The 23,796-nt window shown below is 38.3% G+C and overlaps 2 protein-coding genes across 5 annotated transcripts; both read right to left on the bottom strand.

Moving 5' to 3' along the window:
- Window positions 1–807: 807 nt before the first annotated feature.
- On the bottom strand, window positions 808–17,756 carry LOC122290162 (E3 ubiquitin-protein ligase UPL1-like). 2 transcript variants are annotated; one of them, XM_043097728.1, is made up of 16 exons: window positions 17,329–17,756; window positions 15,566–15,661; window positions 15,280–15,486; window positions 7,086–15,065; window positions 6,665–6,982; window positions 5,868–6,069; window positions 5,478–5,764; window positions 5,019–5,308; window positions 3,709–4,819; window positions 3,447–3,593; window positions 3,207–3,287; window positions 2,806–3,031; window positions 2,577–2,716; window positions 1,928–2,034; window positions 1,644–1,813; window positions 808–1,217 (listed from the first exon to the last, which is right to left on the bottom strand). In XM_043097728.1, exons 1-15 carry the CDS (start codon window positions 17,359–17,361, stop codon window positions 1,711–1,713), a joined length of 11,328 nt encoding a protein of 3,775 aa, XP_042953662.1. In that variant the 5' UTR covers window positions 17,362–17,756; the 3' UTR covers window positions 808–1,217; window positions 1,644–1,710. The 2 variants fall into 2 exon arrangements, with proteins under 2 accessions (XP_042953662.1, XP_042953663.1); XM_043097729.1 differs by lacking the exon at window positions 17,329–17,756 and having other exon boundaries at window positions 15,280–15,499; window positions 15,566–15,656.
- Window positions 17,757–20,078: 2,322 nt separating this feature from the next.
- Window positions 20,079–22,995, bottom strand: LOC122290163. 3 transcript variants are annotated; one of them, XR_006236315.1, is made up of 4 exons: window positions 22,829–22,995; window positions 21,876–21,943; window positions 20,701–21,770; window positions 20,079–20,611 (listed from the first exon to the last, which is right to left on the bottom strand). XR_006236315.1 is itself a non-coding variant. In XM_043097730.1 (3 exons), exons 1-3 carry the CDS (start codon window positions 22,932–22,934, stop codon window positions 20,799–20,801), a joined length of 1,146 nt encoding a protein of 381 aa, XP_042953664.1. In that variant the 5' UTR covers window positions 22,935–22,995; the 3' UTR covers window positions 20,079–20,798. The 3 variants fall into 3 exon arrangements, 2 of the variants coding, with proteins under 2 accessions (XP_042953664.1, XP_042953666.1); XM_043097730.1 differs by having other exon boundaries at window positions 20,079–21,770; XM_043097732.1 differs by having other exon boundaries at window positions 20,079–21,773; window positions 22,829–22,904.
- Window positions 22,996–23,796: the final 801 nt, after the last annotated feature.

Below are 23,796 nucleotides of genomic sequence, written 5' to 3'. Positions count from 1 at the left end.
TTTATAAAGACGCAGCTATTATGTTGTTTGGAGTATACCGCTGGGGGGGTATTGCTCAGTTTTTCTTTTCAATTATTTTTTCATATTTTTGTAATCACTTACTTAATCACTAAGTAAAAAAAATACATTAATATATTTAAAATCACTTTTTTAATTATTAAGTAAAAAATAAATAAAAAAATCCAGCGGTATACTCTGCAGTACAAGTGAGGCAGTACGGCAGCATTTTCCCTTCTATAAATCCTGTTAAAATTTGTTTAAATATATTATATAAGTTGAGATATATTTTACTTTTTATAAGAAATTAAGAAAGTAGTAAATCTTATCAATAATTAGTTTGAAATAGAATGACTCTCAGGATTGAAACATACCACCGTCTACTCCATTCCAGGATGATCTGTATTTAACTAAATATCAATCTTCATTTAGCAGCAATTTGTACTCTTGTTTCAGTACAACTCAGCAATACCACTTCATCTTTCTTAAGCTTGATGATGAAACATTAGGACAGGTCTTCAGCCATCTCAACACAATCCAACTGCAACGCATCTCAACTGATACCACTATCGCATTCATGATAATCCATTATGAACATTACATGAATCGGTTTGCTATGGCTTTTTGTTTTAAGAAAATTGCTGGAAATCTAAAACTGGTGGCTGCTGCTGCTGCTGCCATATCTAGTTTTGCATAGAGCTCTTCAGGGTTGAAAGTTCTCGACATATTTACAACCAAAGTGGTCTGAAATGAAATCTAATCTCTCTATTGTCTTCAAAGGTATTTAATTAACCTGCTACGAACTAATAATTTGAGAAAATCTAATTACCATTCCCGTTAGGGGGGAAAAGAACCGTCTACAATTAAGACCATTACATATACATCCCCAAGCTACCATCTGGCTATGTAGTTTACAAAAAGCCTTGAATATGAACAGTGAAATATGTGTGCATTAACATTTTGTACACTTCCTACTACCAGTCGTTGACCGGGCGAGAACCCAACCTTAAATTTTCTAGCCATTTGTTACTGAGCAGCCAGCCTGTGATTCCTCAAAAGCATAATTTCGTCTGTTGAATTGATAAAAACAACTGATTGCCAGCCTCAGGGAAGAAAATTGAGCTGAAGAAACTTCCCATTGCCGAATTCCAACTTTGTTTGTTAAGTCTAAAATCTCCAGAATTTTATTATTCTTGTCGATCTGGAGCAGTTGTCTTCATCTGCAATTAAGAGGAGATGGCAATAGAATTCAATGTTGTAGCCATCAAAACACGGTATAGACCAGTGACACGGGCATGCACAGACCCACACAACTACACCAGGGATTTTGACCCAATTTGGGTGCCAAACAGAATGCGGGGAAGGAAAGAAAACTCGAAAACTTCCTTTTCCCCAAGCAATCTATTAACTATCCTTTCCTCTCATTCATCATTTTCTAGATCCAATCAAGCCCAAAACATAGTAAAACAATTCTTGCATGATATATATATCCTCTAGGACCTCAACTTCCAATACTGAAAGATCTAGGGATGCAGTAAAAACACATCTTACCTTTTATACCAAAAACATCATTTAAATAATAACAGTACAGCAGATGATCAATGCGAAATTTTAAAAATAAATTAATGGAAAAATGTCCAACTGACATGTACAAGGGAACTTTGAAGGTAGATTTCTGGCACTGTGGGGCCACAATTCTACATTTAGCTTTGGTCAGCCAAAGCCAAACCCTTCATTGGCTTCATGGATAGCAAGTAGCAGGCGTTCTTGAAGCTGTTCCTTGGAGGTATACTCAGGAAGGTCAAGTTGATTAAAGCTGCATCGCAATGTGGGAAAAAACGAGTTAATTAGTTTAAGCCCTAAAAGAACACGCATTGATTCCAAGTACCCATCCGGCTAAAAAAGATGGGGTAGATATGTTTATACAAACCATGTGTGAGCCGAGGGTAGGCGGTCAGGAGCTCCATATGCCTTGTGAATCTGAAACCTTTGAGGACCAGAGATACCTTGCAGGGCCCTAAAACCCTCCAAAGGAACCTGAATAACCAAAAAGTTGAACAAACAATTCATAATACTACAACCAAAAGTAAAGTATCATACACACACACACACGAACCACTCTAACAAACAAGAATCCTGAACCAACTTGAAATGCCCTTCCCCAAAACACATGGTTCAACATACCAATAATGAGAATAAAAAAATGCATACACCACTTAAAAGGCATACATCACAAAAAGCATTTCAGAAACAGGAGATTCTGGCACCAAGACATTAGCTTCTCCTATGTCCTAACCACAACTTGCATGCCAAAAGTATAACATGTCGGATGAGGAAACAACCACAAAACATTACCCTAGATAAAAGAAACCAAAATCAAATTAACTGAACTAACCAAATCTACTCATGGGAATTAGAGAACAAATTCTTGGAAAACCCCATATCTTCAGTAGGGTTTCATGCGAAAGAAAGATTGGCATTCAAAAAAATAAAAAGCAACACAAAACATGGGTGATGGGGACAACGTGAAACATTGTGTTACAATTCAAACCAACATTTTATCTAGTGCACCAAATCACCTTAGATGTTCCAGTGACAAATTGCAGCAGTCTTGCCATGTCTTCCTTGTTAAAAGCCTTCACCACCTCCCAAAACCATTGAATGGCACTAGATGCTGCTGTATAGCCAGTGTACTCCGTGTTGGCCTTCAAATCATCCACTGCCAAAGCAATGACACCAACCACATACTTTTAAGTAGACCAGAACCACAATGTAAACATTAAATAATTGCAAGGGCAGCCAACTTACAATCAATTTCTGGAAGTCCACTTATAAGTAGCTCAAGCTCTTTGTCATTGAAAATAGAGATAAGTTCCCGTGGTACCAATTCGGTGAATCCTTCTAAAAAGGATTCAATTTGAGGACAGATGGCATTTGTCAGGATATGTCCAGCAACAAGGTCCACATACTCATGCTTTGTTTCTTCTGTAACCCTTATATTTCTTCCTCCGGGTTTAAGCTCATAATCAGTAACCTTTTAAAAAAACCACCACCGCCAAATATCTTATATTAGACTACTTGATATTGAAAAGTATTCATGTCTTATCAAAATAGGATTGAAACTTCTGAATATTTTACAAAGCAAAGAAGCTTGACATATTCAAATTTTATGCAATTTAAGCAGAGATTATAATTTGTAATTTACATACCTCATTTTTCCCATAAAGGATGTGCTTTTCTTCATCTGCATCCATGCTAAATGTCAGGTCAAGACTGTCACTCACATCATTCTGAAACAGGCCAAATGAAGGAAATGACACAAAAATCAACACTTCATACAGAATAAGCCATAGGAAAGCATGAGTAGACCACAAGGGTTAACGATACTGAGAACAACAACAACAATAACAGGAAAAGACATAAGATTGTGAGTATATGAACCCACTGACCTCTAACATCCACTTTAAATTCTTGTAGTAATCAGGATCAACTGCCTCTATATCATGGTAGGTCACCTTGGCACCAAGTATGTGCTTGTAGAACGACCGAGTAAAATAAACATCCAAAAGTTGTCCATCAAACAGTGCTTTTGCAACCTAAACAAAAGTTCAAAGAAAAATTGTAAAAAAACTTTGTAGACTACAGTTGCAAAAATATTTAAACAAAATGACAATTTGAAACCAGCCTCAGAATTGGTGTCTCAAGAATTACCACACGGCCCACAAACTTGAAGTAAGAAAGATGTTCTGTCTGGTAGACAGAATTGGGGTTTGGCTGGAAAGTTGCGTTGTTTCCCACAGTAGTGAAGAGCAGTGCCCCCTTGTCAAATATAACCCTTGACAGTAATTGATACCATTCTCTAGTCAGACCTCCAGCATCAATACCCTCTTCACCTTGGAATTGCACATTCAATCGTCCCTTTAAGTCCAGAGTGGGACGCATCCGCAACTGATTGTAAGAATCCTCCAAAACATAAGCCCTCCGAACACTTATCCGCAGTGGGCCAGAGAGGTGCTGCTCATGCTGCTGCCTGATTCTTGAACGGAAATATGCTCGCTTATTGTCAAAATCAATCAGCCTTGGTGCCTTCAGCAACATCGAAAGTGACTTCTCTAGTAAACCTGGATTCTGTCTGATAAAGGCATTCAATAGCCGACGATGCTTCTCAGCAAACCTTGTAAATGTGACTCCACCATCAAGCTTCTTCTGAATAGTTGAAAAGGCTGAACTTCCAGCAGATTCGTTTACTTCTCTTGCAGTTATATTGGCATGATCTTGCTGTGCGATGGACAGGTTTGCTTGTAACTTTTCACACAGAACAAAGAATGCCTCGATGAAGGGCAAGAGTCTCTGGGCTCCAGGAGGAAGAGGAGATGAAGAAGTTGTCCCCTGGACATGATCTCCTATATTTATGTTCGACATAGTCTGAGAGGAGGAGCTTTGACCCAACTGTGTCTCAGTTACACTTATGCAATCACTTAATTCTTGCCACAGGGGCTCAAGTGCAACATTCAGCTTTTTCATGGTAACCTGCTCCTCCTGCTCCCCATCATTCTCAAGTCCTGTACTCTCATTAATTCTAGATGAAGTGAGCGAGCTAAGTGCTTGTAGAACACGTAGGATTGCTGCACCAGCCATGGAACCAGCACTCAAACCAAGCATGTGTGTTTTCCGCAGAGTGACAAGCTCTTTGACAGCTGAACTGCTCAATCCATGGGCTGATTCAGAAAGCTCCGACATAAAGAACTTTCGATGGGGTGCAACAACAGCAGCCAACTTCTTCAACACCTCACCAGCAAGCATATACACTTTATCTGAAAGCCTAGATAAGTAATGGAAAGGTTAGTCACTATCAATACAATAAGGCATGAGAAATGCAGAGAGGCAATGGATGCATAGCATAGATAAGAGCGAAACACAAGAAAATGGTTAGCGGGACATTAGAGGGAATTATATATGCTACAATATAGTAAAAGAACATCTAAACCATTCACAAATAAGAATCAGAGCATTAATAGTACCCCTCACGACCAAGGATGCTGCACAGATTGCTGAGTTCTGATTGGGGCAATCGCAAAAAAATACTATACATATCAATGCTCCTCTTTTCATCTGAAGCAGATGACTCAGCACCAGCACAGTTATCTTCTTGCTTAGAATCTGGTTCTGATATAGGAGGATCATTCTGGACATCACCTGGAACTTCATTAACTGGCAAATCTAGGGTATTTTCTGTTGCCGTTTCAGATTGAGGCTGATACTCTAATTTTGATGCTGCAGTATAAACAACTACTTGAAGCAGACCCATGACCTGAAGCATTTTGGAAAAATAAATACATTAAAACAAGATGGGCTCTCAGTTCTTACATTTAAATCATAGAAAGAGTATCAACCAAGCTAATATATAAATACATAATTAGAAAGAGCAAGATTGTGGCCTGAACTATTTTGAAATCACTTGACCATGATATCAGATATACCTGCTCGAGGTGAGCAGTGCTGCGTAGAAAAAGTGGCCGATTCAAAAGCTTAAGGAAGAGTATCAATGGAATATCCCCATCCAGAGAGCTTCCCAAAGGTATTGATGACAGTCCTTCCACAATTTTCTCCTTGCCTTTATCTTTCTTGGCTTCCATACATATTGGACTTAGTGACTCTGGAACAAGTGAGGGATCAAAGTAGAATAACGCATTGGCAACAGCATGATGATTAGTAGCCAAGTATGTGAAAATCTCAAAAGTTCGACGCAAGACCAATGGAGGAAGACCTGTAAAGGGGCAAATTTGGGATAGCATTAATTAAAAATAAAAAACGATGAGCAACCACAAAAATAAGCAGATGGATGTGGTGATATCATATGAAAATCTTACCATCCAATAACTGGGATCGACCATAAACAACATTTGACTGACAACCATAGAGCCTCTGGGAGTTCATTGTTGAAAATCCACTGGCTGAGCCTTCCGCCTCTGGCTTGATCATATCAAGCAACAGACGAAGTAGAATTGCCCTTGTCACACTATGTGCGCATAGGTTTAACAAGAGTCTCTGCAAGAGGCCTTTGCCAAGGGGCTAGATGCATGGTAAAACAATTAGGCAATCATCATAATACAGCATAAAGCTCTTGTATCTATTGCTCCTACGTAGTTAGGGCATTCTTTGAACTGAACATGGCTTTGCCTATTCTGTTAATTAATATACTTTGTTTACTTATCAAAAAAAATAATACAGCATAAAGCCCACCCAGATATATCACATTGCCAAAGCAAATTCCAGAACCATACTTGACTCAGTTTTCCAGTTCTTTTTTTATTTTTTATAATTAAGTCAGTTTTCCAGAATTTCCAAAGATACCTAAAATTCTCTTTAATGCTTGGGAACACATATTCTGAATTCAACAACAATTTTGACCTCTTTCCATATGAGATTTTTGCTTCTGCATTTGTCTATGACGAGTTGATTCATGAAATCATCAGTTTGGAGTATTAATTTATCACAGAAAAAATCATAATTCCTTTAACAGATCAATGCAAATTTTGTTCATAATTTAACCTACCTTCAAAATAGATGTTGACCATGATTCCTTTGTATATAGCAACTAAAAGAAAATCTGGTAAAGAAAACATAAATATTTCCCGACTAGAGCTAAAATAGAACATGGTATTACCTGTGCTAATCGTAGGAGTCGGACCAAAGCTTTCAATGCATTTGCATCCAGAAGTGGCGCACCTTCAATTTCCTTCACCTTCAAGCTATCTGCAATGGTAGAAGCTGCCCTCCGACCTATTGTAACCCCAACACCCCTGTCTATCACGTTTTGCCTTTCAAAACCCAACCCATTCCTCCGATTATTTAGCCTGTGGCTGCTGGCAAAAAGGCTGCGAGCCTGATAATGACTCATTGCCCGGTCCCTTAGCATTTGGGCTTCGGCAAGTAGTGGAGAAGGCAATGCAGACAGCACTGCTTCTGATGAAGTCAGAAGTACCTGAAACAGAAGCAAAAGGCGAAGGATTGTTACAAACAATAATATAACTAACAGTTATCTAGCAACTCAAAAACTAATTAGAGAGAAAGTTGAAGATGCAAACCTCTTCACGCAAATCAGCAGGAAAAGTGGCAATGATTGAAGCATTATCCATGTCAACTGGTTGTCCTTCAGCCTGTTGTGCAACCCTCTGAGCTCTTTGTTGGGCCAAAACTTCTGCTTGAATATCTGGAGGAAGAGCAGCTAAAAACTCAGGGTCAATATCTTCAGCCAAAGGTGGTGCATAAGTTGGAGGCTGGATAGACTGAGCTTGCTGGGAAGCTAGTACTTCTGATCGTAGGTCTTCAGGTAGTGCTTCCAAAAAGGTGGGATCAATGGCATTAGCACCAGGCACCTCACTATTCAAACTAGTCTGCTCAGTCTGGTTAGTGTCAGTAGCAACCAGTGTATTCGAAGGCTCATTTGCACCATATTCAGAAGCAGACACAGGTTGCTCGGACTGATTTTCTCCGACATCAATATTATTCATAACAACATCAATACTTTCATGGATGGAAGAAGTATGACAACCATCTGAATTAGGCATTGGCAAACCAGAAACTGCCAGACCATGATTACTGGCCTGATCATCAGTTCTTGAGAATCCATCACAATCGGTGGCCTGAAGTAGCACATCATGTAGACCCGCAGGTGCTTCAGAAACCCCATCACATAGTATATCAGCATGGACGTCTGTAGATGAGTTGACAATTTCTGCCAATGTCCCTACCTGCTCATCAGCATTGCCATTTCCTTCACCAATTTCCATGTTATCAAGCCCATCAGGTGTAGTGTTCAGTGAAAATGGTTGGATCAACATAGGTTCGTGCTCCTGTAAACATTCGCCTGGGTGTTCAAGAATAGATTCTGGATTAACTTGTTCCCCATGACTTACACTCTCCACCGTGGGGTTAACTGTGGCTTCATCACCATTTTCTTCATGCTGCCCTTCGCTTTGTTGGCTGTTAGTGTTAGCACCCTCTGCCATCACCAGACTATCATTGGATGGAAGGGCATCTGGTTCCTTCTCCTGCACTCCCATGTTTTGGGACTGATTTTCATCAGGACCTATAGCAGGAGCAACACTGCGCAATTGGGAAATGAAATGTTCCTCTACCGCTTGCGCAATTGCAGCAGCTTGAGCACCAGCTTGTGGCAGACCATCATCAGTCCACCGACCATCACCAGGGCCTCTTCGTCCTGGTAACTGCAAGGAATCCATGCCTACAGAATAATCAGTCAAAGGTGGGGGTGCTGCCCCAACCAAACGGTCACCAAAGAGGCTGCTTGGAGCATTATCATACGGAAGAACAGGAGCATCAAACATGTAGAAATGAGCTACGTCAAAGCTCCCAGATGACAAAGCTTCTACATCTCTGGAAGAATTCCCACCAGATGACCACATTGAGACCAGATCCCCTGACTGGGATGATCTTAAAAGAAGAGGATGTTGAAAACCATTCACTTCTCCAACAGATCTCTCAAAGGAAGACCTACCTGTTTGACGACGCCGTTCAAAGCCTAAAGGCCTTCGAAGACCAAAAAGATCATCCACATTAATTCCTTCAAAAGGCTCAGCTGCAACATCAATTAGACCACCTGCAGCCCCAGGTTGCCCAAGTACCTGCAAATGATCTAACCCATCAAGGGCTTCCCTCCATCTTACCTCTATGACACGATTCTCATGAAAATCATCATCCTCTTCATCAATCATCTCATCATTGTAGTCATCTCCCAAGCCTGTGTCATCATGGTCTTCTACATCCGTATCAGCTAGAGGCATCATGCCACCACCATCTTCTGCTATATCCTCATCGTCATCCTCCCCCTCATCATCATCCTCATCATCCTCGCCTTCATCACCCATGTCATCATCTTCATCACCCATATCATCATCTTCCCTGTTCTCAACCCTAAAATTCACATCAATTTGGTCAGTGTTGTGCAAAACACCACCCTCTTCCATCTGTTCACGCATAAAATTCATACCAAGCTCCATGGGTGGATTGGTAGCCATTGTCTCCTCCATTTCTGTCCTCATATCTTGCTCCACAGACTGATTAGGATTTTCATCATGATTACCTTCATTTGAAGAAACTCCTTGATTCTGCTGGTCATTCTCCTCTGCATCTCTGGCTTCCTCTTGTCCGTTTGTATTCTGATTATGCTCCAAAATGTGAACAGGTGACGGTGCAGTTGGCTGATCATCAGGTCTTCCACTTAACCCCATGGGTTTTTTCTTGTTTGTCCTCTCAGATTTAAAAATTTGCTCACTAGCATTAGCAGCCCTCGTTAAACATTCCAAAGCCTTAAGTATAAGATTCACAATTTTAGGAGCATCAGGATGGTCCAAATCGATCACTTGAAGAATACTAGTCAGGCACTGAACCATTCCTCCATCTATCATGCTTCTTGCTATGTCAGGCGAGCACCCACAACCACCAGGCAAGTTGCTGGAGGATGAATTTTTTGACAAAATAGAATACACCAAATCAACAAAAGCAAAGACCTTATCTGGCAATAAAATGGTCTTAGTAGAATTGCTCTCTATGTTTGATAACGAAAACAAGGCTTTCACAAGTTCACTGATTACTCGCCTACGACCTTCACCAGATCGACCGCACAGAACAACTAGGAACCACGAAGCCTTTTCAGACAATTTACCTCTCCATTCATCAGGTCCTGCAGATTTATCAACAGAAACTGGAAGCAACTGATGTAGAATATGATGAATTATTCCACCACCATTTCCAGGACCATCTTGAGGATAAGATCCCCTGAGTTGACACAATTCCAGATCCCGTTTGAGTATAACTCCAACTGCATGTACATACATCAGAAGAATGTCACTTAATAACTTGAGGACAAAAGTCACCTTAGCAAGCCCTGCAGATCTTTCAGCTTCAGACTCTAATTTCATTGTCTCATCGACCTTTGATTTACCCTTTACCTTTGTAGCAGGTTCATCAACCTCCATAGAAGATAATTTACTCACACCAACTTCGTGGGTTTTTGGCAAACGGTATTTTAACACTATATCAAGAAGTTGATCGATTACTTGAGTGAGATTGGCAGGGATCTTTTTGTGGCTTTTAGAGCATTTACCAGAACCATCATGAATCTTATTTTCAGAAATCCGAACACATTCATTGGAAGATAATCCAGCTTCAGCGGAAGATGCCTTTGATTTGTCCTTTTCCTTCTCTTTTTCTTTCGATAACACCACAAAGGTCCTACCTGCAGATGACTCCAACTGGCAAACAGCACTGGCAGCTTTCATGAAAAGCACAGGATCCCTAGAGATAACAGGTGCCATTGATGTCAAAAAAGTTCGTGCAGGAACACGCCCAGCATGCCTATTTCCAGTCAGAGTTTGCCGTATCTCTAATTCCATTGCTGTTTGCAGTGTCTGGGGATCTTCAAGGAGATGACGCACAATAGCAGATGCAACCGTGTCATATCCAGGGAAGAAACAACTTCTTGGGAGACTAAAAAGAGCAGCCAAACCTCCATTTTCAAGGAACTGCAAAGCTAGGGAATGTGTTTTCGTCAACCGAGCACATACTTGCAGAACAGCCTGCATGATCACTGCTGGGACATGCTGTTTTATCAAATCACAAGCAACTAAAAGCAACTTATGACTCTCTTCAACAGTCAAATATCCGGTCGATTTTCCCAATATTTTTTCAAATGTTGTACCAGAGTCTTTCTCAGGGGCATCTGAAGCTGGTTTTTTCTCTTGAACAGATGCAGGAGCTGGAATAGAAGTAAGATTTCCAGGTGAATCCAGCAGAGACCCTGCAGGCGTTCCTTCCATACTCTCAGAACAAATTTTGGGCCTGGACTGCAGCATGTTATCCAAGATAAGCAGTAAAGCACTAATGCACTTTGGGAACACAAGCTCCTTCCCTGACTCATTTCTAGCCTTACATTTCGTTAAAATATCTATCACAGCTGGTACAATACCGTTCTCAGCAGCAATTTCACGGGTACTTCCATCCTCAAAAAGTAGTAATGCTATAACATGTGATAACATGCTCAATGCACTGATATCCTTTGGAAAGTCCAAAGGGCAAAGCTTCAGCTGCTGAATAAGATAAGATGCCACTCTTGGACGGTCTTCTCCTTTGTTCCTATTGCAAAGTGTAGTAAACAAATCTGTTAAAGGAAATGCCATTGTATCACTGCTCTGAAATAGTTTCACCGACGCCACAAGAATATCATCAACAGGGGGTGCCTTCATATGACCATCTTCTGTAGGGACATCTATTGACTTGTCCGGATTATCAACTTTAGATGTTTCTGATGAACTTCCCAGTGAAAGAGCAAGTGCTCGAGCTAGTTCATCATCCTCCTGTACAGGATCCTCAGCATGACTAAACAGCCATTCCATGGCCATTTCAATGCTATTTTCCCCTCGTCTTAATGCTTCTTCCGCTCTTGCTCTTGTAAAACCCATCTCAACAATGGTGGAAATAGTAGCTTCATCAGGTGGCGGGGGCATGAATCTCTGGTTTGTAGTCCCAGCAATGCCGCTGCGATTACGTTTCACATCTCCCACACCAGAGTATACATGTGTAACAAGTGAAAGAATGGAAGCAATGAAACCCAGACTACAATTGGGAAACATGGGGTGGTTCCAGACAGGAAGTACAACATCAAGAACCTGGGATTGCAGCATACGCACAAAGACTTCAGGATCCCTTGGAACTGGAAATAGCCCAATTGAAAGACCAACTGCAACCGGCTGCACAAGAAGCTGTGCTTGGGATGCAGAGGTTGGAGATATAAGTAAAGAAGAATTAACAAAATACTCGAGCACACGGCAATAGCTCTGTAGTGTATCAAGCAGCCATGTACTGTGAGACAATTTACTTCCTTCACCCGCCTTTTCATTCTCAATACCTGACGTGGATGTAGAGCATGGTAGTGTCCACAACAACTGACTTGTAGCTTCAAATGTTGTCAGTAGCTCCTTAAAGGTACCATGAACATAAAAATTATTAACCATTGCATGATAACAAGTGCGTCGCCTGCTGTCAAATGTAAGTGATGCCATGTCGTCCACTACCTTTCCAAGATATCGACATTTCACAGATAATGACATGCCAATACCCGCAGGAGCAGCATACCCAGAGAAATTAAGAGCATCAAGATATACTTTAGCCAGGCCAGTTCCAAGAGTTTTTGCAGCTGAACTCAATGACCCCGAGTCGGCTCTACGACGGTTTGGTGATGTGAATCCCTTAACAAGAGCTGTGTAGAAAGAGCGCAATGTTGATGCAAGCTTATTAAGAATCTCCAAAACAAGAACATCAGGACTTTTCTTCTTCATATCCTGGGAAGAAGATGTCTCCAGTACATTAGACGGAACTTCAGAATCCATGTTCAAAGTCTCAAGTTGCCGGCCCGTCCTTCCCCGAATGCGTGTCAACCCATGTCGACTGCGACGGTGCAGACCTTCACCAGAACGAACAACTGACAGAAACTCTCGGTCACCAGCCCATAAGGATTGAGAGCCATGCCTGAGGGACATTGGGTTCATGTATCTCACCATCGGTATGTTTGCATCATCATCGCTCTCTCTTCCAACAGCATTAGATGGAGCAGCCTCTGAACTCTCAGGTTCTTGGTCAGCATTCGACTTCTCATCCACCTTGGAATCATTACACAAAGAAATTTGCCAGATTATTTCCCTGTATGCGCTCCCAAGATCTCTCAATACATCAGCATCTGCAGTGCCAAGCTCTGAGACCACACTAGAAGTCCCCTTCAACAAAAAATTAGATAGAGATAGAATGCCTTCAAGACTGGAAAGATTTCTCAAAGCCTTTGTTTGCAGTGCGGATTCAATTACAGCAAGCTGAGTCCCTCCAACAGAAGCTAAGAGCTCATTCGTTGATTTCAGATGCTCCCTCAGAAATGAACATACTGCCCGAGCAAGAGAAGCAGAATGCTGTGGTGAGAAATTCTTGAAGGCAACAGAGATATTTTGACCAACGGAAACTGAAAGAGGCATTAAAGGCAAAGTAAACAACTGCAGAACAGCTTCAATGCCCTTCTTCTCTACAAATATACGACATGTATCAGAATTCTGAAGAATTGTTTCCAGAAGACGAGCAACATTGCTCACACAGTCAGAGAGGAATGACTCAATATTAACTATTGAGGAATCAGCAGATGGCTCAGTTGTCTGCTCCGAATGATCCATCTGGGATGCATCCTTATCATCTGCAAAAACCAAGTTCTTCTCTTCACCATCAGTTTCCATGGGAACAGGACTAGAAGTGCACAAAGGATCAGTTGACAAGTCAGAAGCATCAACCCCAGATGCAATTCTCAAAATGGCATTCAAGATCTCAATCAACATATCCACTCCAGGCCCGCGCAAAGAAGCAGCATGGCGCATTAGTTCATCCAGTCCACTAGACAAGGATACTGAGGTATCACTAGTGAGGGCACGCAAATATGTTCTTGAAGTAAATATTTTCACAAAACACGTCAAAGCATTGCGATCTCTAACAGCCTGAAGGCCATTATTGTTCAGGCACAAAGCATCCAAACACTGAGGTATGCATGTTATGGCATCAGAAGAGCAGAGAACTCCATCCATTATAGCATCCAAGAAGGCAGAAGGAAGACCAGCTGCTTCCAACACAGGAAAACAAGTGGGATCTTTGTGAATCAAATCACTCATGACAGTGGCTGCAAGTGAAAACACCCCACCACCAAAATCTTTCGCCCTTCTAAAAATTAAGCATAAGCAATACGGTAAACTCTCTTCTGATCCATAAACACGCGCGGTATTTCCAGGGGCATAAGTTCCAAGGGAAATAGCACGCAGTAAAGCTTTCATCAGCAATCGCCTGTGATATGAAACTAATGCTTCGGAATACAAAGGCTGCATGTCATCTAGCTCACTGGAGGAGCCTGCAACCACTTGCTTACTCCCACTACAATCAGAACTTTCACCTTGTTGCTTTGAACCATTTTCTATATGTGACACTTCCAACTTCAGACGAGAGATGGTATCATCCAAACCACCCAAGTCCCTGAATAATGCAGCAGCTGGATTGCTGTAATCCATAAAAGCTTCTAGGATGTGCACAGTGGCACTTACCAAATGCAAGTGCTGTGGATTTGTGTCCTTAAGAAGGGGTAGAAGAGTAGGAATAAAGCCTGCTTCGCGCATGGCTGTGCAACCTGAGGAAGTTGAGACCAAGACAGTGACAAGAGATAACAGAGCCTCAGCAAAAACTACAGACCACTTTGAGGCCTCACTAATAACAGAATCAATGGCCTTTTGCATGAGGCTGGATAGGATTCCACGGTGACCACCCGATGTGACAGCAGTCAAGACAGAAGGCTGGCGAGACCTATCTTGACAAAGAGCAACCAAAGACAGCAGACATAAAATTCGAATCTTCTCAGGAACTGCATCTTCATAGCTCAATAACAACACTAATTCATTGACAAACTCAGGCTCAGTATTGAAGAAAGAAACTAGCCCTTCTGCATCACCACTTGCTTGAACAAGAACTATAAAGGCATATAAACGAATGCAAGTATACTGCTGACGAGAAGCTAAAGAGCCAAAAGCCCTTGCAAACCGCAGTCTTGTCAATAGAGAAAATCTTAAACTGGTGGGTACTTTGTATTCTGCAACTAAATTGCTTAAAAGCTGTAGATCAGTCTCTAGGCGAGTATGGATGTTGGATAAATGAATTATCTGTAAACCCTGGGTTGAATGTGCTGCAGCAGGGTGTTCACATGACGACTCACCGGACACATAAAATTCAAAATGCAGGGTGCAACCCAACTCATAGGCAATAGGGTCACAACCATCCTGTACAGCAGTTGCAATTAATCCAAGCCCCTCTTCCTTTCCCCCCCAACCTTGTGCAAGAGCAAATAGCTTTGAATTCAGAGAAGCATCTCTAATAGAGTACTTGCCAATCGTTTTTTTCAAAAAAGCAGCCAAAGTCTGCAGGCATGCCTCAACAACATCTGTATCTGTGGAGGCAAGCAGTAAAGAAAGATGTTGCTGCAATTACATAAAAACCAAGGGCATAAGAACTTACGAGGGGTAAAAGAGGAACAAAGCTTCATGTAAGAACATTGAAACAGAATTCAAAACCACTACAAAGAATAACAGCAACAACATACTAGTATGGTCGTATTGACCATTCTCCAACCCAGTACTATTCCCAAAAAAGGCAAACTACAATTATATTTTTTAAACAGAAATATAAATGTACCTCATAAGAACTATAGAAATGCTTGTTTGTGCAGTTCTCCAAAACTATTCTTATAACACGGAGAATTTGAATGATAGCTTCTCTTGGAAAGGGAGGATCAGAGTCCTGAGAATTATCCTCAACCTGTAAATCCTTCCTTGATTTTATGTGCTTCTCAAAAAATGAATCAAAATGATTAAAAAGATCCACCCAATGATGGAAATCTCCCTGCACCACCAAACTAAACATAAATCAAAGCACATAGCAACAACCAAAACATTATAACATGTAAGGTGAAAAAAGGCACCTTATCAAACTCCCAAATGAAACCTTTGAGGGGTTCTTGAATATGGTCGAGTGAAACAGCAGTGACACTATCGATGAAGGATCTAATTCTTGGAGGCTGAAAAAAATAATCAGGTAAACATAGGTCATGTTTGGGTTTCATATTTTTTTCATTTATAAAAAACAAATTCAATCCAAAAGTCTTTTAAATCTTTAAAAATCATATTTCTAAAAGACTTCCTCTAAGCATTTTTCTAGGTTTTCTTAAAAAAACACAAAAACAACTTTCACGAAACCCCAAAAAACATCTCTCACAAAAATTTTATCCAATCAAAATTTGCAATCTATATACCCACTTTTACAAATCCCACATCTCAAAAGGTTTTTATCTAAACAATTTCTTGTTTTTCCTACCCACTTTCACAAAACTCAATAAAAACACATCTCAAAATTTTTTTCAGAACTTCTAAAATTTTTTTAAAAATTCTATTAACCAAACATGGCCATGGTTAGTTAATCTTTTAGGCATCACCATATTACTGGAAAACATAGTTGTATCTCACCAATTAGAAATAGCCAAAAATCAAAATAAAAAACGGAAACCAGATTAATCAAAGCAATTTGTGAAGTACATGGCCCTGTGCTAACAGTTGCCTACCAGTCATTAATCACAAAATTAAGACTACCAGAGCTCCCAAAAGGCTTTTCCAATGCGAAAGGCTAAAGGCACAAAAGTTTCACTACCAGATATCCTGAAAGGCTTTTCTATGATCAATTGTGGTAGTGATCCCAAATTCCTGGGGAAAAATTTCCCATTTTTTTAAGACAAGATATTTTCTTACTTCAGGTAGCAGTGGCAATTGAAACCCCAAGGGGTTGGCCCAAGTGGTGAAAGCCTTGGTCTTGGGGTATCACTCCCCTCAAGGTCCAAGGTTCAATACCTCATGGGTGCAAACAATCATTTAGGGTCACACTGTGAAAAATCAGCGATTTAACCATTTCTGTATAGGAAAACTTCTGAGGGTGCGGTACACGGGATAGAGATTTACTCTGCAAGGGTGGGTCCGAAGGAGCCTTGGAGAGTTTCCCCGATATTATAAAAAAAAAAAAAAAAAAAAAGGTAGTGGTGGCAATCGAATTCACTTCCTTACTTTTCCAATTTTCCCACATTTCCCAAGCAACCAAAAAAGGAGTAAATAACATATCTTGGGGCCTTAATTATTTCATTGAATAACAAACCAACCTTTTCAACAATATATAAAGATGCGGCAAGCACTCTAATAAGTAGGACAACTATATGAAATTAAAAGATAGCACTTCTTGATTCTTGGTTAGCAGTATTTTCACCATGTGAACAACCATCTCACTGAAGCAGTTGTCTTCAGCTCAATACACTTTCCAAATTCACAGGCCCCATGTGATAAAACTCAATAAAAAATATATTATTCTCCAAATCCTAACCTTTATCTCGGAGTTTCTGAGTAATCAAGCAGAGAATGGGAAATTTATACACAGAAACAACAAAAAAAATAAAGCAGTAAAACAGCAATCTGTAAGCCATCTAACTCACACTCCCAGCACCGCAGGCATAAAAGATGACTACGGAAAAGCAACCATTCGGCATAAACGATAATACCAGCACACTCATTGTATTCCAACATTTCGGGACATAATACATAACTATTGGTGTATGTATGAGAGAAACAGAAAAAACAATATATAAACACACGCACACAAGCATAAATTTAGGCAATCAAATATCGTTTTATGAGTGAATATGCTAACCACTTCTAGTGCCCTCCTCCTTTTCAACTTCATCTTGGAATAAAAAGCATCTCCCGAATCCAAACCGCTTCAAGAAACCGATCAAATCCCCCAAAAAACCGAGGATCGATCGGAAAACCAGAAAACTCGAAATCGAAGAGTAGAAAACGTTTGTTCTTTTCCTTTAAGTAGGGCTTTCTGTCAATATTCACAATGATCGGATCCTATGACTATCATTCCGATTAATAGTCCGGTAGAATTGGAACGAAAACAGAGAGAATTCGAGGTTTTCGAGGTGGGGAATTGAGGTTTCGATAGGATCGCACGGAGAGAGGGATAGAGTTGGAGAAGAAATGCAATTGAAAACCAAGTTCCGTATTTATATAGATTGGCGAAGAGGAAGAGACGAGACGAGAAGGGAAGACGGAAATTGATGAAACTATGGGATAGATTACTCTATTTTTTTCTTAATTTCGTAATTTATTCTATTCCATAATTACCCTTGTAATTATTTAGCTGTTGGTAGTGGTACTTGGTTTTTCTTTTCTTTTTTTCTTTTCCTTTTTCTTTTCTTCCAAGTAAAATGGATTTAAAACCAAAATTAAAAATTAAAAATTAAAAAAAGCTCGCTCGCACTTTGATTTTTGTTCAAAAGTTTTCATAATTATCCAAACAAGTAATGCTAGATATAATATTATAGTATGCAAATTTTACATATTTTATTTAAAAAGAGTTTTACTATGTATAAATAAAATCATATACTAATTTACATATTAATATTGATTCCTTCATATTCAAAATTTCAATTAATAATATTTTCAATAAAATCTATTTTTAACTAATCATATTAGATTGGTACTCATATTAGCACGCAGTTATACCTGTAACTAGATTTTTTCATTTAAAAAAGTAGAGTTTCATTATTAAAATAATTATTTTTTTATATAGACTTCAAATTTATCTTTTTTTTTTTAAATACACACAACTTACACATTCTAAAACTTCAAATATCATTTCTCTTAACACGTATATACGTTCACGTACCCAAAAATCAAAACTTATTATTCATATAATTATATTATAAATCATTTTATAACTAACTAATATTACAGTGTAACTTCATAAAAAAATTAAATTTTATTTGTGTGATTATTCATCAAAATTCTCACCTATTAAAAGCCATTAAAAAAATATTATTCTTTAATTATATTAAGTAATGCTACATGTCACACTCACACTTTCATTTCATGTTATCTTATACTTGATGATATTTTTTATTATTTAAAAAAAAAAAAATTCTAAAGTTGAAGCTTGATGGGGATGTCATATTGTAATCCTAGCTAGCATAAGGTAATGCACATTGTGTAATGGCATTGGACCATTGGCATATATGGTGTAATGGCATTTATTACGTGTTTTAATAAGGAGTCATAAAGCATAACTCATTTAAGATTAATGTAACTTGTTCAAAGTAAACTTTTTTCACAGCCATGGAATTCAGAAAAGGTTTCTTTTATGGTAAATTTGGTCGTGCAAATATGCTTGGACTTATCTTAGTGATGAAGGTTTGTGAAGACTAGAGGCCCACCACCAACTTTATTCCACGAACATTTAACAGTGACTGTGAGTGCCATACACTTCTCTTTTCTTTTTAAAAAAAAAAACAAAACAATAAACAACGTAGCAGAACCAACAGGCACTTGCAACGTGTAGACTTCATTTTTTTTGTTTTGTCTGTTAATTTGTCCACCGCTCATTTTTGGACGACTATACACTAAGTAATATTATATACCATATTATTATTTCACTTATATTTTATATATGATATGATATATTTATTATTATTTGATGATAAAAAAATATGTAATAAATAATTATTTAATAATAATAAATATGTCACATCTTACTTGATGAGATATAAATAGAATGGTAGTATAGTATATAGAATTTTTCTTTTATAAAACAATAAACTCCAACTAAAAAAAATGTAAAAAAAAAAAAAAACTATTATTTATTAATAGAACCTATCTTTTTACAAATGGTTTGTATAAAACTTGTCTATTTGACATTTGTACCTTACATTGCTAGCAATATAAATGGTGTGTCCTCTGTGGCAAATTGCAAATAAAACATATCATAGCATTTTGTAGACGGGTTAAGAACATAAATAGAGTTTTGACCACCCATTAAGTTTGGGAATTAAAGATAAAGGAATAAGATAGCTGTAAAGATTACACTCCTTGCATATGTATGTATGCATACTTACACATCCCTCTCTTCTCTTTACACATGTAGAAACTCAAGATGTGAGAAAAGAAAAAGGAGGGGGGGTTCCTTTTTCATTATGCTTTGCTTAGTGAAAAGAACCATTTTAGGCCACCTAGGTACCACTGTTTAGTTGCAAGTTGTCAAAGAATTAGGCATTGGCTCTCCATAAGATACCGCTAAACGAGAGACAGGGTATAAAACATGGGAAACATTCTCAACCAATCCACATGTTTCTTGTTGCTTTGGGGAAACAGATTGCTTAAAAGAATCCTTTTTTCTTCGCCATAGGGGTAAAGGCAAGAGAAAAAAGGCAACAATTAAAGCAGATTATTCCTTTTCTTTAGGTTTAATTCATACTTATTCCATTCTTTTCTTTTTGGGGTGGGAAAATAATCTCAAAACTTGACATGGACATGCTTTGGCTTTAGGAGGTTTCACTCCCTGTGACAGACTGAGTAGGTTTGTAGTGTGACCAATTGGTAAACTAATAGACCACCAAGAACTGACAAAGCTAACACAGCATTTAGTCTCATCTAGCTGAATACAGTCTGAGCACAAACTCTTGGTCCAGCACTTCATAATAAAATAAAAACCGAAATCCTGATCCCTCTATCTGTCTCTCAAGATAATAGGTCTAGTACATGCAAAATGGAAATTAAATTTACAAGACATTTCCACCTTATAACGCACGACCCTTTCACTTGTAAGCTTGCGACTGATCTTAATAAAATTATATCTTCTTCTATAGGTACTGCTGAAACTTGAAAATTGATCACTTGAACTACCCCCCGAGTATGCATTTCTTTGTCCAAGGTTCTTCCTCTTAAAGAACCTCTGAGACTGGCTGTCTTCATCTACTATGATATCCCCAGCAATATATAAATGGAAGGCAACAGTTGTACTGGCATCATCCTATAAAAGATCACCATGGACAACTGCTGTTCAACCTAGATCACAAGTCTTGTTGCTCCATATTCATGCTTTCTAAAGAATGTATAAATCGTCCTTTTGTTGTAGCAAAACCTGAATCATAAGTCTGATTTTTGGATAGCAGGTATCAAGGTTCATAGAAATAATTACTGATGATTCAAACATTCTTATCATGCGCTCAGCAGACAAACTTACCCCGACCAAGAGGCTCCTGCACACGAACTCCTCCTCGGTACGAGCATACCCTAATAGAGCATAGTTGTCCTGGTCTGCCTGGAAGCCTCCAAGCATTGTCAGTCATCACTGTCACTAATCTCAAAGACTGAACTTCTAATATTAAAAGAAGAATTGGGTTCTAGAACTTTACTCTCTCTGAATCTGCATAGAGAAACTGCAGGCTTTTTCTTACTCCCAGAATTTGCAAGATTACATGAGGCCAGAATTAGACGTTTCCCAACTCGAGATCTTTGAAGCTTATCCTTTAAAGAGTCAGGAGTTGGGGCAGTTTGCAATGGCAACAGCAACATCCTTGGGGGTGTTTTGACAGTAACCGCTGGGAGAGCCTCAACTTGCATGCTTGAGTACTTATCATCTGGTTTAGTCTGTGATTGTTCTTCCACCTGACTTTGAAAGGCTCTCTCGGTGGCATTGACACCAAAGTTTGAAGGGCTGCCAAAACTGCTTACCTCAGTGGAAGCTGGAAAGTATCTCTTGATAATACCTGTGACTGATATTACTTCTGATGATACCTCACTTGGGGCCTCTGCTATAGGGCTAGAAATTAAGCCTTCTCTAGGCTCAACTTCCTTTGCGGATGCACAAAAACCAAACCTCTCTTTGGAAGTGACACCATTTATAACGCTGCATCCCTTCTTTACTTCACTTGCTGTGCACTCTCTGAGATGAAGATTCTTCCAACTTTTAATTTTCTTTTTCTTTGGAATAGAGACAGTGCTGGGAAGTTCTTGGGTTAAAGGTTTAAGGTACTTTGATTTTCCTAAATTCATTTTCTTACATTCTCCTTTTGTGTCAGTATTACAAGTGCTTAAAAGCAAGTTTGGTGGTTCCAAATAAACAGAATCTTTGCTAACATTGCACGAATGTTCCCCAACTTTTCTTGCCACACCCATGGATAGACCTGACCTACTTAAATAATTCAATGGCCCAGCTAGCATATGCAGAAACCATGTTCCTTTCTTACCCTGGAAAGCATACTTTATAGGCATTGACTCCGACAGATGGTAAAGGCATGATTTTTGCTTCACCTACTAAATGATGGAAACAGGTTCAGAAGCATTACTGACTAAAAGAAGACCAGAAAGAAAGAATTCAACTACAACATAATTGAAACTATAAAAACGATAAGGCACCATTAGTCCATGGATCGTGATCTTTCCAGCTTCTGGGAAACAATTGAAGTGCACTCCTTCAGCTTCTCCTACAGACAGATTTGAGACTAATTATTATTCCATAAACTTGAGCATGGAAGATCTATTTAGATATTAAATGCCACATCAAAGTGGAATGATATGCTCAGCACATGAATTGAAAGAAGAGATCATTACTACGCAAACTTCTAACAATAAGTCACACTTAAGGTGAGCAACTTTTTTACTTTTTCATTTTTATAGGCAACCAAGAAGCTTTATTAATAAGAGGATAGGCATAGCCCAAGGATACTGGAGGTATACATGAGCAACACCTAACTAGGATTTGCAACCGAAATGATAAATTCGGACACTTAGCCCATTAAGATCTATTGCCCCCGTCCAAAGGAACGAGGTTTAAAAGAGTAAGCTTTCAGTCTTTCCATTGTCCGCTCGTGATATATAAGATGCAAGTAAACTAGAGGCTCTTCAGTTGAGATACATACAGATTCACGATATGACGAGTTAAAAACAAAAACAAGAAGAAAGTGTTGATCGGATCTCCACCAGCAAAAATTGAGACAGCTAGACACGTTTTGGTAATAAATATCCTCATATAAGTAATTCTTGAAAGAGATTTACTTATACAACACTACCCAGAATTTAAACCCCACAACAAATAAATCAATGAAGGATTTTTATAAAAAAAATAAGCTAATCGGAAACAAAAATTGCTACAACCCATAGTAATCAACATAATGGTTTTCCACAGTAAACTGTATTTCTATACTGCAAATAGTGTTGCAAATCATTACTCATACTGCAAAATAGAATGGATAGAACAAGCAAGGGCTACAGAACGCAATGTCGTAGCGAACTGATTTTAACCATAAACCAGAAGAAGATAAAGACTAATACATGAAAAGAAGAAGATGGGAGTGAGATTTTTGGCTTACTCTTGAAATCTCTTGCTGTGATATCTGGAGGGACGGCCATCGCTATGCGCGTGCCCAAGTTGGTGTCAGTGAAGACTGGTACTACTTCGGCTGTCGAAGCAGCCATTCAATCGGTCCCGTCGAGAGGGAGGCAGAGAAGCCAAAGCATTCAAACAAAAGCATCACTACAAGAGGGATTCTACTCATGATCCTAATATACAATTTTATATATTTTAAAATTATTTTTTATTTTATTTTATTATTATTAAACTAATTAAATTATTTTATTTATCATTTATATACCACACATTTATTATTAAAAAAATTAAAAAAATTTAAATATATATAATATGTGATGTGTGGAAATGATAAATAAAATTATTCTTTATATAATCTATTTAGGGCAAAGTTACCCTCGAGTAGGGTTATAAATAAAATGGTCCGTTTAATTATTCGTATTCTCTTGAGTGAATTTTTTTATTTTTTATTTTTTATGTTTTATTTTATTTTTTTATCATGAAGGTGGAAATATGCTCAATTAATAAATAATATATAATCGATTTAACTCAACTTCAATCAATTAAGACTCATTAAGACTTACTCGTTCATACCGACTCAACTCATTAGCTCAACTTGATTAGAGCTCATCCGCGAATCATTAAATATATATAATTTATTTTTATATATTAATATTCTTATACACATATATATTAATACACACATAAATATTCTTATACACATATTAAATTTAATAAAATAAGCATTAATTAGTAATTTATATACGTGTATAATATTCTTATACACATATATAATAATATAGTTATTTATATAAGATTTTAAAATTTAATATTATATTAATTAGTAATTTATCATATAGTATAAAATTATTTTATATATAATTATAATATAAAACTTATAAAACTTACATATAATATAAAAGTTATATCAAAAATATTTTATATAATGCAAAAAATAAAAAATATATATAT

The sequence above is a fragment of the Carya illinoinensis genome, chromosome 12 (assembly GCF_018687715.1).
Source record: "Carya illinoinensis cultivar Pawnee chromosome 12, C.illinoinensisPawnee_v1, whole genome shotgun sequence".
NCBI lineage: Eukaryota > Viridiplantae > Streptophyta > Magnoliopsida > Fagales > Juglandaceae > Carya > Carya illinoinensis.
The sequence above is the reverse complement of the archived record's forward strand: the minus strand, read 5'-3'. Positions and strand labels throughout refer to the sequence as shown.

Excerpts from the sequence above, each read along its gene's own strand:
- LOC122290163 (XM_043097730.1), bottom strand. The coding sequence starts at position 22,934 with ATGGCTGCTTCGACAGCCGAAGTAGTACCAGTCTTCACTGACACCAAC. Across the intron at positions 21,944-22,828 it reads CACAGCAAGAGATTTCAAGA|GAGAAGCTGAAGGAGTGCAC; the intron begins GTAAGCCAAAAA and ends ATCTGTCTGTAG. Across the intron at positions 21,771-21,875 it reads TCACGATCCATGGACTAATG|GTGAAGCAAAAATCATGCCT; the intron begins GTGCCTTATCGT and ends ATCATTTAGTAG.
- LOC122290162 (XM_043097728.1), bottom strand. The coding sequence starts at position 17,361 with ATGAAGTTGAAAAGGAGGAGGGCACTAGAAGTG. Across the intron at positions 6,983-7,085 it reads CTGCTGATTTGCGTGAAGAG|GTACTTCTGACTTCATCAGA; the intron begins GTTTGCATCTTC and ends CTTCTGTTTCAG. Across the intron at positions 3,594-3,708 it reads TCAAGTTTGTGGGCCGTGTG|GTTGCAAAAGCACTGTTTGA; the intron begins GTAATTCTTGAG and ends ACTTTTGTTTAG.